Source organism: Melospiza georgiana, chromosome 9, assembly GCF_028018845.1.
Source record: "Melospiza georgiana isolate bMelGeo1 chromosome 9, bMelGeo1.pri, whole genome shotgun sequence".
Classification (NCBI taxonomy): Eukaryota; Metazoa; Chordata; class Aves; order Passeriformes; family Passerellidae; genus Melospiza; species Melospiza georgiana.
Window position 1 is genome coordinate 22,204,974 of NC_080438.1, and position 15,667 is coordinate 22,220,640.

At 54.8% G+C, this 15,667-nt stretch overlaps 1 protein-coding gene across 1 annotated transcript in view; it reads right to left on the minus strand.

The window, feature by feature from the left end:
• Positions 1-11,387: 11,387 nt before the first annotated feature.
• EIF2B3 (eukaryotic translation initiation factor 2B subunit gamma) overlaps positions 11,388-15,667 on the minus strand; it is a 95,401-nt gene continuing 91,121 nt past the window's right edge. The window contains exon 11 of the mRNA XM_058030584.1: positions 11,388-11,604. Coding sequence (XP_057886567.1) covers positions 11,552-11,604 — 53 coding nt within the window. The 3' untranslated portion in view covers positions 11,388-11,551. The remainder of the gene's footprint in view (positions 11,605-15,667) is intronic.

Consider the following 15,667-nt stretch of genomic DNA (forward strand, 5'->3'; position numbering starts at 1 on the left):
AATAAAGGGAGTAGTGCCTGGGGCAGTTTCTCCCTGCCCCCCAGGCACAGCCCCGCAGCCCAGGCTGCTGCTGCCGGGCTCTGCTGGGCCCCAGCGGCACGGAAAGGGTTTCTCCCTCGTCCAGCGATAGGCCTGTAGCATCTGGCGTGTCCCCAAATACAGAAGGGAAACGGCTATTCAGCACTTCTGCAGCCTGATTGCTATTAACAGCTCCACCATTCCCCTTCCCCGTGGACCCGCACTACTGCTGGGCAGCTGCAGCTTTTTATCAGCTTAATATTGAAAATGTAAGTTGTCGTCCTCCTTTCCAGCAGGGATGGTTCCCCCTCCCCACGCTCTCCATCGGCTCCCTGTCTGTCATCATTGGTTTCCACCTGGGGCCCTCCCGCCCCGCCCTGCACCCTGGGAAATGTCATCAATGTCCTCGGAAAAGTCATGGAATGGCCCATGGAGAAATGGTTCAGGGCCTGGGGGTGAGCTGGCACTGCCCCATCCCAGGGTACCAAGGGTTTCCCTAGGACATGGGCACCCAGTGCTACAGGACCAGCCTCCATGACCCCACATGCTGGCACCAGGGTGCTGTGCCACAGGAGCACCATGCAGGACAGGATCACCCCTGGCACCCCTGCCTGCTCCACACCATGCATCCCTGTTCCACTGCCCTCCCACTGCCGCTGTGGTCCCCAGGGACCAGCTGTCCCCCAGGACACGTGTGCCCCGGCAGCACTGTCACAGCGTGGTGACGTGCATCCCGAGCAAGAGGCCATGGGTATTGGCAGAAGGGCAGCTGGTTTGGGGATCCCAAGATTTGCAGCAGGAGTGACAATACCAGTGACAGGGCCAGATCCTGCCACGCCAATGAGGATTGAAAAACCAACTGGAAAATGGCAGGACGGGCTCAGCCTGCCCTGCCCTGACGCCGCAGAGATGAGCTTTGGGTCTCCCTGCAGGGCACTCATTTCTCCCGGAGCCACCCAAAAGGGTGCTGGGAGCCGTGCAGGCCCTGGGGGAGCAGGATGGGGAGCAGGGGCTCGGCTCGCACGCAGGGAGGCTTCTCCTGCCTCTTCTTGCTGACCGGCTGTTTTATATCAAGGCGGGAGGGGGGATTTGCTGTTCTAGATGGTATTTTAATGGGCAGGCAGGCAGCTGGAGCCTGGGAGAAGCCTGCTTTACATTGTTTGGGGTTGTAACAAATAAATTCAATTAAAGGCAAATGGCTCGGCGCAGCCCCCACCCTGCGCAGTGTCTCTGTGGCACTGGAGGCTGCGGGAGCCCCGCACGGCGGCTGCCCGGGCTCTGCCCACCCTCGCCCCCGGAGATGCCGGGGTGAGCTGGCAGGATGCGGTGGGAGCTGGGACGGGCACGCACCGCACCCACAGAGTACCCACAGAGGGGATGGAGTGTCCGGGGAGCCCACCCTGTCCCCACACTGCGTGTCCCACCCCTCTGAGCAAAGGAGATGTGAAAATCCCCGTGGCAGGAGCCCCGCCACAGCGAGCGCTCCTCAGCAAGGGCAGCCCAGGACAACAGCCGCGGCGGGCAGCAGCATCCTCCGGGCAAGCAGAGGCTGGGGCGTGGAACTGAGCTTTGCATGGCCACCATGCAGCCCCAGAGCCCCATGGCCGGGGGGAGAGGCAGAGGGGACTTGGCAGGGACATGCCAGAGCCTCAGCACGCTGTAAACAGCCGTGGCCGCAGCAGCAACTCCTCTGCCGGGAGCCAGCGCCGGGCGTTAGTTAGCTGGAAACCAGATGGTGCTCTCCCAAGCACCGGCACAACCCGCTGGCCACGGCCCGCAGCCAGGCACGGGCTCTCAGGGACCGCAGGGCTGCGCAGCACCCAGCACTGGGACCCCGACGAGCTGCACAGAGAGCTGGGGGCACAGGGAAGGCCCCACAGATGGACAGGGAGTGTCAGTGTGCCCCTGGCCCCACTGCTTCCTCAGCCAGTACTGTGTGTGCCCCAAGGCATGATGTGTCGCAAGGGATGGAGAAGGGAGGCAGAATCCAGCAGAGGGGATTGGAGATAGGGTATTAACATCCCTCAAAACGCCCATGCATCTCTGGGTGCCACACCATGCCTCAGTTTCCCTGTGCCTCCCAAACAGCAGGGAACAACCAACAGCTGGTCCACAGGTCAGAGTCCACCTCATCCCCCCAGATAAGGATAAGATAGGGAAGAGATAAAGCCCCATTTCCGAGGCCAGGGAAAGCCTGAGCAGTCCCTGGCACATCACACCTGGAGAAACTCTCCATGGGAAATACAACATGGAGTACAGACAGCAAGCCCCCATCCCAGCACCACCAGCAGGACCTGGGGCTCCAAGCTCTTCCCCACTCCCCAGTGGTTTTGGGAGCAGGTGCACCGAGGGGGCACAGTGGACCCATCCCAGCCCTGGGATTTTAGGGGGGTCTGCAGCAAGAAGACAAACAGCCGGGGCTGGGGAGGGGCCGGGGGGAAGGACGGCATCCCTGGTAGCCGTGGCGGGGGTCCTGTGGTGTTTACAGAGCTTAAAACCCGCCTAAGCCCCGCAAGGCCACGGCGCACAATAGTGTGTGGACGTGGTGACACCGGCCGTCCCCACACCACCTTGGAAGACAGAGAGCCCTGCCACCCACCGCCAGCACCGGGATTAATTATGATAATGTAGTTCTTTCCCCCTTTGTCACCCTAATGAATGGGCCCCTTTAGGATTTTAAGGCCTTTGTTTGGTGCCTCTTTACTGCGGTATTGTAGGATGGGGACTAGCAGGTGGCAGGTCCCCAAACAGCCCCTTTTGTCTCCTTTGGGGGCTGTTTTGTGGTGGGGTTGGGGAGGGGGATGCGAGGATGCAGGAGCGGGGGTGTGCTGCAAGGGAGCTCCTGGACGGCCCCGTAGCACCCGTGCCATCGCTGTGGGGCCGTGGCACCCCACGCTGTGCATCGTGGCACCGGGGATCGCCAGCCCCGGCCGTGCCCCGAGCCACCCGTGCCCGGGCCTGCTCGGTGGGCAGATGCGGGGAGCCACCGTCTGAGCCCCTGCCTTGATCTTTTACTGCCTGGGCAAATCAATTACCCAGCAGAAAAGTCTCTAAATCCCACCATAAAACCCGTTTAGCAGCCGCGGTGGCGCTCGCCAGGCCCTGGGCAAACCTCGCCCTGTGCCGGCACGGAGCTGGAGCAATTTTCCACAGGGACAGTGGGTAACTGCTGCCGGGGAAGGTCAGGCTGCAGGCGCAGCTGCACAACATCTCCCCACGCCCAGGAGGCAGATGAGGGCTCCCCAGGAGTCCTGGCTGTGCTCAGACCCTTCCGGGACCTCCACAGCTCTGTGCCCTTCTGCACCAGTCTGCCCCCTCCACATCCCCTGAGCAAGGGAGCAGCTGGGGATGTGACAGCACCGGGCATGGCACTGGGGACCAGGGACAGGCAGCTAAGGTGGCACAGAGGAACAGGGAACAGGGACAAAGTAGGGCACAGAGACACCCGAACAGCAATGCCCTGTGCCAGCGTGGTTCCACGGGCTTTGTGTCAGGGCCATTGGCTGTGCTCGTGGTGTCACCACAGTTGTGATGATGGAGCCTTGCTTCCTCCTATGCAGACACATAGAAGCATCTTTATTACCAATGCCAGCACAGGGATGACACATGTACAGGGCTGAGGGGCCTGGGGATGGTTAATGTCCCTCTGATGGCAGGCTGGGCTGGGTGGTTCCTTCAGGATGCCCAGGAGCACTGGAGAGGCTGCATGGTTCTGCCTGGGGGCATTGTCAGGTGCCGGGCATTGGGGATCCCTCTGCTGTGCTGAGCCTTCGGGCACAGGGCACCCCGGCTGCCGTGTCCCCATGGGCAGAGGGGCTCCGCGAGGAGGGGGGAGATCCTGGCCAGGCACTGCCGGGGGCTGCAAACTGGTGAGCAGCGGGGTGGTAAAACGGTGACAAGTAATTGGTGTCCCGGCCAGTCCTTTCATGCCGACGCCGTTTTATGGGTGAGGAAATTGCTTGTGAGTCAGGAACACAGGAGACAAATTTAGGAAGTGCTCTCTGAATGTGCCGGGGTCAGGCGCCGAGGCCGAGTGCTTGAAACCTGGGTGGCCTCGCCGCTCGCCCCGCGTTCCCCCCCCGGCTCCTCGGCATGGGAAAGCAGACCTTTTATCTTATCACTGCTCTTCCGCCGCCCCGGCCTCCCCCGCACGGCCCCCTCCCGGCGCAGCCGCTCGCGCAGCAGACACAATGCGCGGTGGCGGCCAAACGCGCACCCGTGACCCTCGGGAGCGCCTGGCACCGGGGGCTGCTCCCGCCCGCCCGCCAAAGGGCTCGGGATCCTGCGCGCCGCTCCGCATTCCCTTGGCCAGCGGCACCTTGCTGGCCAGAGGGCTGTCACAAGGCGCCGTGGGATGAGGGGACGTGGCATCCTAGCCCTTCTCGGGAACCAGCCCTGGCACAAGCTGCTGTGGCCCCAGGGATGCAGCGATGGGGAAACGCTGGTGCAAAGGTCTCCCGATACCATGGGGTGGCTGGTCCTCATCCTGCTGGCAAAGGTGCTGGAGCAGGCAGACCCCCCATGCTGCAGTGCTGCACCCTATGCCAGCCTTCCCCACGTTCCCCCACATGCTGGGAAGTTGGTACTCCCTTTTCCTCCCTTTTAACTGGAGGGAAGGCCTCAGCTGCATTAAGGTGCACCCTAATGCAGCTGCCGGCTACCTTGAGCGCGCAGCCCCCATCCCCGGCCGCGGCCGAGCCGCCGCATCGGGCGGTTTGGATGTATTTTTCTTGATCGCTGGCCAAGCACTCTCTCCTGCAAAGCAGCATGTTTCTCATTTTCTGTAGGTTTAACTCCAAATTAATTTGTAAGTGATCTAGGTTTCTTGTTCCCCGAAAGATACCTAATAGCGGGGGGAGAGCTCCTGCCAACCGAAACGTCTCAGCGGGTAAAGGAAAAGCAGGAAAAAGAATCCCAGGAACTGTGACCCCTGGTGGGTATTTAACAAGGTGTCAGGGCAAGGGATTTTCGGAGCCAACTAAGTGGATGTGACACCGGCCCCGTGGGTCGGGACGGGGTGTGGGGATGCTCCCGCCGCGGCAGAGTTTGCTGCTGCCAGGTCTCATCCTGATCCAGCCCTTCCTTGGGGGCAGCAGGGGCAGGGAGGGACGCTCAGCACTCCATCGCTTGCGCTGGCGGGTGCTGCGAGCCCCGAGGTGCGGAAAAGCCGGGGGAACAGGAGATGTTCGGCGTCGGGGCGAGCCATCCCCAGCACGGGCCGGTGGAGGTGCCCTCGCTGGGGACCGAGGCAGCGCATTCATAGTGGACAAGGGCTGCGGAAGCGCCGGCGCCTGCGGGGAGGCAGGGGAGGCCCCACAGGGTGGTGGTCCCCTGGGGCCGGTGGGTGGTGGGAGGGGGCCAGCGAGCCCGCCGGGCGCCCCTGCCGCATGGGAAGCGGGCACGGTTTAATTGGGCGGGCGGCCGCTCGGCGGGGCCGGCTGCTGGCAGGCGGACACAAGCTCTTTTGTCTCCGCTCTCGCTCCCGGCACCGGCTGGGGCTGGCAGGGCCCGGAGCGGTGCAGCCACTGAGAGCCGAGCTCGCCACCGGGGCAAGCAGCCAAACCCACCCCGGCTCCTCGGGCTGTCACAGGCCCTCGCTGCACGCGAGGAAGTGTCCAGGTGGCCAGAGAGGCTTCCTGGCTGGTGAGGGGTTAGGAAATGTGTGGCAATCCCCGGCAAAGGGCCCTGCAGTTCTCCCGGTGCCCCCTTCTTGGCAGGAACAGGCGATACCCCTGCCCTTCCTGCTGACTGGGCCCATGAGTTCTGTGGCCAGGGATCCTGGGGCAACAGGCGTGTGAAAGCACCCTGGCTTCTGCTCTCCAAGGTGGGATCTACAAGAGGATGCCAAGGAGGGATCTATAGTGAGACCAGCCACTGCTTTTGGATCCTGGTTCCTCTTGCATCCCTCCCACCCCTCAGCTCCACTCCGATCCTCTCTGTGGAGTGGGGTCACCAGCCAGGGGCTGTGCCTCTCATCCCTTCCCCTGCACCCAACTGGCACGGTGGCTCTTCAACCCCACAGGCAACATCCATGAGGATGGATGATGACAGGGCTGAGGAATAAGGGGCAAACCTCCACCATGTGCACACTGCCTGGTCTCCCAGGGCCATTCCCAGGAGTGTCTTCTCCCAGAAGTCTCTTAGTACAGGAAGAATAGGGGCTATGAAGACTGGAAAGAACATCATGATGAGAGCACTGAAGAGTGAACCCCAGGTGATGGGGTGGATGGTCTGGCCACCATCCAGAGCAGACTGGACTCCTCAGAGAGCAGTCCCAGCCCCTCGCACGGAGGGAGCACGGCTGGGGCAGCAGGGTGCGTCACAGCCAGCTGTGCATCAGCAGTGGCTGCAAGCAGAGCGCGGCCAAATCCCTTCTTCCCGGCATCCTGCACCAACCACCCCCTTTGCAGAAAGGCCCAAGCAGGGGAAGATGTTGCTGTTGCTCAATGAGCCTGTGAGGGCCTGGGTCCTTCCTGGTGCCGCTGGAAATGGCTGAGTTGCCAACCCCAAGAGCAGGCACCATCATCACCATGGCGAGCAACGTCTCAAGGATGGCACAGACTGGCCAGGTTTGCCTCCTCAAGTCTCTCAACCCATCACCAGAGGATTCGTGGCTTTCCTTGTCTGGGAACACAGCTGGACGCTTTGGGGAACCCTGGGGTGGGGATCAGAGGCCATTACCCACTGACCATCACACCCATCACCGCTGCCAGTGTCGCTGGTTGGTTGCTCCTCACCATCCCCTCCAACTCTCCCAGCGCCAGCAGGCGGCTGCACCCCGGCCCCAGGCGCAGGTGTTCGCACTGGAGACCACAGTCCTGGAGAACAGGGCTGCCCTCCCTGCCTGGGGCAACCCGCATCCTGCCACAGGGTTAAACTCCCCAAGGAAAGGAGGGAGGAAGATAGGAAAAACAATCACAAGAATTTGTTTCATGCTGCCTGGATCCCTCCCCGCACGCAGCAGTGTTTTTGGACGGCCGATTTATAATCAGCAGTGTGGAATGTTGTAAATTAAATATTTTTAAACAACTTTGCTCTCTCTCTGGTTAAACATTTCAGAGATCGCTCTTTCTTGTCTGTCTCTTGCTGGGTGGTCCCTCCATTCGCCCGTACATCTTCCTCAAACACAATTAACCATTTAGATGTTGCACAAAGGAATAGCTTATGCATACAACACCAGTCGCTTGCTGCTCCGACGCTGGGGGAGGGAGGCAAATAAGAAGGCAGCTTCTTTTATTTTCTACTAAAAACAAAAACAAGAAAATCCCTTTTTCCTTCCCAAACTATCCCATTTTTCCTTGAATTGTAAAGGCACTGATCCAAGCTCATCAGCTGTCTTGGTCCTCAGTCCAACAATCCCCTTGCCGTCCCCCATCCCCTGAAATTCAACATTAGCATTTTAAAAGCCTAAAACATACAAGTTTATTTAGACTCAAACTCTCCCAAGCTCTTGCTTTCCATATTTATATACACACGTATTTTAACGTATATAAAATGTCTGTCTATAGGAGCTGGAGGAAGTTCCCGTCTGCCGGCCCGTCTGGGAGGCACAGGCGCGGCTGTGGACCTTGGCTCCTGGGAGATGGAGTGAAAACCGACAGGATCCAGAAATCAGCCTCCTGCCAGAGAGGGAGCGAGCCTCGGTGGGCTGGGTGCTGCTGAGGGAATCTCCACATCCCCAAATTAACTCTGCAGGTGACCAGTGAGAGGGCCCCGTGCTCTGCGCTCCCCCATGGCTCTGGGATGCGCCAGGTCAGTGCACAGTGGGCAGCCTGCAATGCCAAAGGCCCCAGCCCCAACTGCCCACTGCAGTAATCAATCCTTTAAAACAGATAACCAAAGGCCACCACAGGAGCGCTGTGTGTGACGGGAGGGCGGCACTGCGGTGTCCTGGGGCTGGATTACACCACACACTGTGCAACGTGCGTCTGTCACAGCACTGCCGCCGGCACAGGCGGCTCCTCTGCGAGCCCCACGTGGGGCTCCATCTCACTCTGCCTTGGGCAGGGACCACGGCAGCCACTACTGGCCCTCACTGGGGACTTGGGCCAGTGTGAAGGCAGTAAGGCACCTCTGGAAAACAATGGTGCTCCCCAGGCCTGTGAGGCTTTATAAGGAAAATACTCATCTCTGGACCAGCGAAGTCCAAAGGGTGCCCGAGGCATGGTGAAAAGCACTCTTCCCAGGCAGCCAGAGGAAGGACAGTGGGGTGCAGAGACCAGCAAGGAAGGCAGCAGGAGCATGGCTATGCACAATCAACCTTGGAGACTGATGGCAGTAAAAGACTGTCAAGTCCTTGTGATCCCAACCCTGAGAGGTCCAGGAGAATCCTATTGCAAGGGCTGCACACACAGTGTCACCTGGAGAGGTGACCAGGGGAGCCAGACCTCTGTACCTGAGACCATATGACTGCTCAGGCTCTGCTCCCCCCTTCCTGCCCACAAGCCAAAAAACTGTCCTAAAAGCAAGATCAGAGCAAGGTGCAAAGTTTTTGTGTCCATTTGAACACCATGGGGGTGGGAAGCCCACCATCCCTGGGAATGGCTGCCCTGTTTGCCTTCACCTCATGTGGCTCTCTTCCAGGGCTGCCAGGAAGATGGGAGCCATCTGCTTTGGTTTGACTGCAGAAGGGATCAGATGAGCTGCTGCTTCTTGAAAGATCCCAACAGCCACCTACAAAAGCAAACACAAACTGCTGAGGGAGGTGAGCCACGGCTCTGGGTGTGTACAACTGCCCAACACATGCTCTTCCCAAATCTGCGTCTTACAAATGAGCTTGGCTGCAAAAATCTTGGCAAGCACTTGGCTGCAGAGCTGCTGCCAGTTGCACCCAGCTCTCACAGGAGCCAGAGTGAGGGGTCAGAGCTTCAGGTGCCTCTGCCATGGCGTGCCAGCAGGGCAGGACCCACAGGAAGAAGTGTGGCCAGGTGTACACACACACCAACCCAGCTGCCCTGGTGACAGGAAAAGCCTTTTGGGAGCAGCTGGCAAGACACCACTCAGGAAAGCCAGTGGTCCTGCTGGCCATCAGGACATCAGGTAAACCTCTGATTTACCCCATGCATATCCAGCATGTGACAAGCCACTGCAAGAACCTTTTCAGAGCAACCTGGCGTTCCATCTGCCAAAGAAGTGTTCAGGACGAGTCTGTCAAGAAAGAGCCAGCGCCTACAGAGCTGGAGAACTTCCATCTCTTTCAGAGAAGTGCTGCCTATATAGCACTGCCTTGACACCAGTAACACTGTGATGGGCAAGAGCTGTAATGCTCAGCTGCCTGGGGGTGACAGAGCAGCTTATTTGTGTCTGAGAGGTGCCCCATTCCTCAAAGTTGGAGAGCAGCCTGTACTAGTAACACCTTCCAGAATGTCTCTGTGACCTGGGACCAAACAGTCACATCCAAAACTACCTGGGAACAGAACCTGATGTCCTCAGTCACCTCCACAATTTTCTCAATGACTCTAACATCACTCAGTTTGTGAAGTTGCCTGACCCAACCCATCACATGCTCACCTGATGATGACAGCAGTGTGGAGGCCAGGTTAGATGAGGAAGGGTTAACCTCCCAGTGCCTGTCTTGGGATTCCTGAAGGCCCTATTATCCTGAACAATTTTTCATAATTACTGCCACACACGTAGACTACATCAAGAGTGAATCTTCACTTTGATAATTTGTGCTGTGAAATCTCACTTTGGGATCTACTTTTATCTCACACCAAACACCTGCAGGTCGTAAAAGGCGAAAAGGAAAAGAAAATGCCTCAAATCCTAGCCAGGTTTTCAAGTGTCAGAGAACACTAAATTAATGCTAAATTCTAACCGACACAGTAAAGAGCCCCCCACCCTCTTCTTAAATTAGCTAAACAAAAGGACTGAGACTTTAACATATAATTAAGGCACAAGGAGGTAAAGCTGTAGCTGCTAAAGAAGGCAATGCAGACCTTTCAGAAGTTAAGATGTATCCTAAAAACGGAAGAGGAGAAGGCTTTGTGTTTCAGCAAAAGGACTGTGAGTCAAAGTCCCTGCAAACCTCTCAAGGCTTTGCCAGCCTTCTGGTAAAATGCAAAGCCAGGTAATTACACTCCACTCTGCTTCTGCTTCTACACACCCAAAATGGAGCCTCTCTCCCTTGCCGCACACAGAGACAAGAACTCTCTTTAATTAACCTCTGTAAAACCTCTGCGATCCTTGGATGAAAAAGGCTTCGTACCTTAGGAACATGTTTGCGCACATACACGAGACAAAACCTCCAGCACAAAGCTGGAGCTGAACTGCAGTGCATTTCTTCTCTGCAGCTTGTCACAGACCTTGAAGCTCGTCCTTACCCATAGTTTCCATTCCAATCTCGTCCTTTAGAAGAAGGATTTTGTTTATGAAACTCAGGGAATGTCTGGATTATAATCTCTCTCCTGTCAAATTAACTAGGAAATGGTAACTCTCCTCAGGGGTCACAGATGCCCATGAAGCACACATTTAACATTTATCACTTCAGTTAATGAAATACCATCCCCGCCAGTTGCTGTAAGCACCTCTGGATGTCAAACTGCCAGGGGCAGATAAATGTCCTGTTCAATCCTACTACATTCTAATAAACAGCTTTTAGGTAGGAACTTGTGTCCAATTTATAAACATTAAAGAACAGTTTGTGTTTCAATCCCATCCAGGTGCTTTACAATCCTGGCACAGGCCCTGACCACAAGGCTGTGCGTTTCACATTAACACGAGCGACTCATCTGAGAGACACAGGTACAGTCATCCACGGATCATCCAAGTGTGGGGAGAGACCTCTTGTCTGGGATTAGGAACAGTGGACTGACAGGAAGAACCATCAAAATAAGGCAGGGAGTACCCACTGTTTACACCTCATGCCTCCTTCATGCACCAGCTCTGACATACTTGCTCTTGGGCAGAATTTCAAAGTATCAGACCAAACTCAGCCCTGATGGAAATGGGTGCCAAACTCTTTGACTGCATTACAGAGGGGAAGAGGCACAGATTAAATGCTTCTGTGCGGTGGGGCAGCATCATGAGAGACAGTGAGGAGGAGGAGGAGGCCGGCGAAGCTGCCGGGCTGCAAAGAGCAGCCGGCACGGCCGCTGTTCTCACTGTCCGCCCGCTGTGCTGATGAGATGCACGAGCAGCATCCTGAGCAGTTTCTCCCAGGCTCAGGGACGGTGGTGCAGGACTGCAGGGACGTGATTTACGCCGCAGGGAGGGCGGCTAAGTCATTCTTTGGAGTGGGCACAGTCTGTGTGGTCCCCGCTCTCCCTTCTGCTGGAAAAGTACAGTGCGCTGGCCGGGCAGGAGCGATCTCACCCGGCACCAACCCGCGCGCATCCCAATGAGGGGGGAGGGGCCCACGGACACTCCGCTCTGCAAATACTCCTTTATTAAGACATAAATATAAAGCTGAACAGGAAAGGAGCAATGACAGGGTAAACCATGCCAGTACTGATCTGTACGGATGATCTTACGATGCTTGAACATCTGGTTCTGCTGCTGGCTTCCATAAAATCATCTTTAAAAGCTACTCGGGTTATATCTCCATCAGCTGTTCGGTGCCCACAATGACTTCATTAACATGTTTGGCTGAAAAGAGAGAGGGAGGAAAAGAAGAGCAATTGAGTTTTGCAGCAGAGCTTCAGACCTTGCATTTTTTAAATCTACAACTTTAAAACAAATGAGAAAAGCAGATTCTGGAGAACTCAAACAGAGATTTGCTGAACGCCAGCGTCTCTCCGACAGTATCCCACACACATGGTGAAAGCCTAAACAACTGACTAAACATCAGGAGATTTCTCTAATGAGAGTTTTCACATGTATGTGTCACTAATAAACAAGAGAGGCCCTACGGAAGTCACAGCTGCTACTGACAGGTGTACACCTAGGTCAAGGCAAGGAACCATCAACATCTAACATGGAGATTGGACATAAAATTAAAGAACAGTGATCCACCCTGGCCCTAAAGAGCACTGTCTACCCCAAACTGCTGGGATGATGGGGGAAAAAGGGCTGCTCAGCACCAGGGGGCCATCACCAAGGCAGTGTGAGATCCTCTCAGCAATCTCAACTCAGCCCTGGCAGCTTAAAAACAAGAGTTTTTTTGTGTTTTATTTTCTTTTATTCTTTTTTAAATTTAAATCTGACCCTCAGGAGCAAATTTGTTGGAGGGGCAATTTCTGCAAGGTCACTCCTTTGCCTGTTCCCAGGAGCTTTGCACAGCCCCAGTGGACACATTAATGTGCCAGTCCCTGCCCCAGCACTGTTAATGCACTGTACTGAAAGAGCCTTCCCTTTAAAATGCAAAAGCAGCTTGTCAGGGAAGGACTGCAATAAAGGATCTAAAGCCAAAATAATAAAAACACGCAACTGAAAGCCCAGTGCCTAAAAAACCCAAGCATGTGGCCTCAGAGCATGACACAAAGCTGGTGTGCTCAAAGTGGGTGTCCTCGGGGTACTGTGGGGGAGGTGGTGAATCTAAACTGCTCTCCAGGAGCTGGACACCTATCCAGGTGGAGCTCAGGTGGTGTGTCCCATGCCCTTAGGCTCTTCATCTTACCTCCTGCAATTAGGAATAACAATTGTCTCTGGAGCCTGGGATAAAGTGTCAAGGCCTGTGAGGGGCTGGGATACACCAATGGAGGCTCTGGTGTCTCCCACACCTTACACAGCAGTGGGGGTAGAAAGCCAAGGATGATGGAAATGATGAGCTGTGTTTTATTTACCTACAAAACTCCTCCCCTCAGGGGAGTGGATCCTGCAAGATTGCTGCAAAACAACAAATATCCCACCTTTGGCTAAAGGAAGAAATTCCTGGCAATTCCCAAAGTGGCTGGGCCAACATGGTGCTTCTCTTGGTTTAAAATTCAAGATGCAACCTTTTGTGCCATGCAAACCATTGCTCCAGTAAAGGTTTGATCAAATTGTGCTCTATAAACCTCTGCACTGTGGCAAGATAATTTCTCACTGCAACCTGAACCCCACAATCATATGGATCATATGCAATCTTCTCAGCCCGAGGGACAGAATGAGTGAGCCACATCACTTCCTTTCCAAGACCCTTCGTGAAGGCTAAAATAAGGAGACCAGAGGTTTACCTGCAGCATCAGATTGAGACATTCAGCTCTTTGCTCAGGGTATTTATTGTAAACTGGTAATTAGTCCTGGAGCCTCACATTAACATCCTGGAGCTCAGTCTCCAGCACTTTGGGCAGGATGAGCAGAGGTGGATGCAATGCTCAGGAAAATGAGGGGCTGACTGTACAAGTGCCAGGTGCAAGCATGATGTAGGTAGCACCACACAACTTCTCCAGGACAGCTCTTGCCAATAGCCCCAAGTCCAGCCTTCAGCACCTCTCTCCTCCCGTCCTGGACCCCACACAGCCTTGCCAAGGTACCTCAAATCCAACCTGCAGCATTTCTTGCTATAACATTCCTCACCCCCAACAACTTTCCCAATATATCTCAACAGGCCCTGTAGCAACTCCTGTGACTCCATTCCTGAACCTCCTCCAAGCAGACTATCTATCATGTTGATTTCTATGATGTGAATAAGACCCTGGCTACCATCCAGTGAGAGTAATTATATTATGCCTCTGCAGATTAAACATGCCTTCATCTAGGCTTATAGAGAGCCATGTCAATTTATGGTTCTATATATAGGTTATCTGTAGCAATACTTTTTAATAAGGAACTTCTTGCTTCATTTCAGACAGCATCCTCCACAGTCCTAAATGTGCAGAGCTGGGATGGGTCCTGTCACATACCTTGCTGCAGAGGTGGTACAGACTATTTGTATTTTGCACTGACATGCTTGCAGCAGCCTTATGGTGTCTTGTATTTTACACCTGATGAGTTCAAAATGCTTTTTGAGAACGGGTGAGTAAGAGCATTCCTGTTTTACAGACAGGGAAACTGAGGCAGCAGTGAGTTTAGGGAGCTTCAGCACCAAAACCACATGGGAAATTGGAGCCTGCATTCCCTCATCTCTCACCCCCGTGCCTGTTTCATCTCCTCCTTGATCCCCGTGGCCCAGATTCCCCAAAGTGGGCACACATGGTATGTCACTGCTACTTAAGACTCATATCACCAAGCGTATTTCTTCTTGTAAAGGCTTACAGAAAACACATGAATCTGCCTGCCTAAAATCTGCGAGAAAGTTTTTAAGCGATAAAGGGAATGGTTTTGCTAGAAACAAAGCCCCATTCCGCACCCCAAGGGGATGTGGTAGGCAGATAAGGATTCACCCTGCTTCCCTCTTCCATTCCCAAAGCCCTTCTTGAGGAGGGAAGGGAATTCAGACTCCAGTGTGAGTGCCAGAGAGCTGAGCTGTGGATAGTGTTTCATTATCAGACGTGGCTGCCAGTTGCCAGTGGCTCTGGCTGGTACCAGCAAGCTCAGTTCCCGCAGAAACTCTGCCTGAAACTCTGGGGGAGGAGGGAGAAGTACCTCACATGCTTTGCTGTTCAGCTCCCTTTCTCCTTCCCCAGCTCCCCATTACGGATTTCTTACCAGGCTGCCTTTTATCTGACACTGGCAGGGTTACAGATGCATTCAGCCCACAGAGAAAGAAGACAGATTAGAGAAAGAACTTTGAGAAAGCCCTAAGAGTTGGACTCTTCAACCTTAAATCATGTTCAACTAGATCTTCTCAGATTGGGAGCATCTGGTGCTAAGCAAATCCAGAGCTGATCAACACATTCAACCTCCTGATTAGCACTTTGCTTCAAGTTGCTGACGCAGCCCAGCCTGAAGTCTGCCTGGGTGCTTGAACCGAGTGTCCACGGAGACTTTAGTGAGTGTAAATCAAAAACCTGTCACTCGTTATATACGCGTTCCTGCTTGGGAAGACATTTGTTTACACATACTGTACACTAGCCCCTTAAAAACATACGCACAAGGCGAGCTAGAGAGCAGAGCAGCTTTTGGTGCTTGGCTAAAAACAAATTGTAATGCAAATAAACAGAGGGGCGGAAATGACTGCGCAGCCCAGCACAAACCCCAGCAGCAGGCTGGGGGCCGGGGACCCAGCGCTCCCCAGCCTTCCTGGCAGGTTCCTGCCAAGCCACTCACAGAAAGGGGATGCCGGAGCATTCCTTTAAAAGCCATGTGAAAGCATCTCCTTGTTGTTTGCTCAATTAGCCCCAGACAGATTGCTGCTGCTGCTGCTGGTGGCAACGCCGGGTTGTAAAGGAGGAGGGGAAGGAGGGGAAAGGGAGGAAAAAAAAAAAAAGAGAGGAAAAAAAAGGGTTAGGGCCTAGGCCCAGGACCACCACGAAGTTTCAGCCCTCAGGGGCTCCAGAAAACGTTCAGTTTACTCACTCAATTACATACACTGTTTTATAAACCCTTTAAAATAAAATAGAAAACAGTCCCTGGCACAGAATTACTGCTCTATTATACAGCAGTGATGAAAGCCACTGCTGTGTATTTGCTCTCTTTAAAGCAAGAGATAGTTTAACTTAAAAAACTAGGTGGGGGGGAGGGGTGGCTGCAGAAACGCATGCACGAAAACACGCTGTGGGTGGTTCCCACCACATTCACCCAGGACAGAAAGGATCAGAGAGTGGGAGAGAAGAGCAACTTGTCTCTGCAGTGATGGTTGGCTCTGGAAAAGCAGCCAGGTTAGGGGGGGGGAGAGGAACTAAAGGGG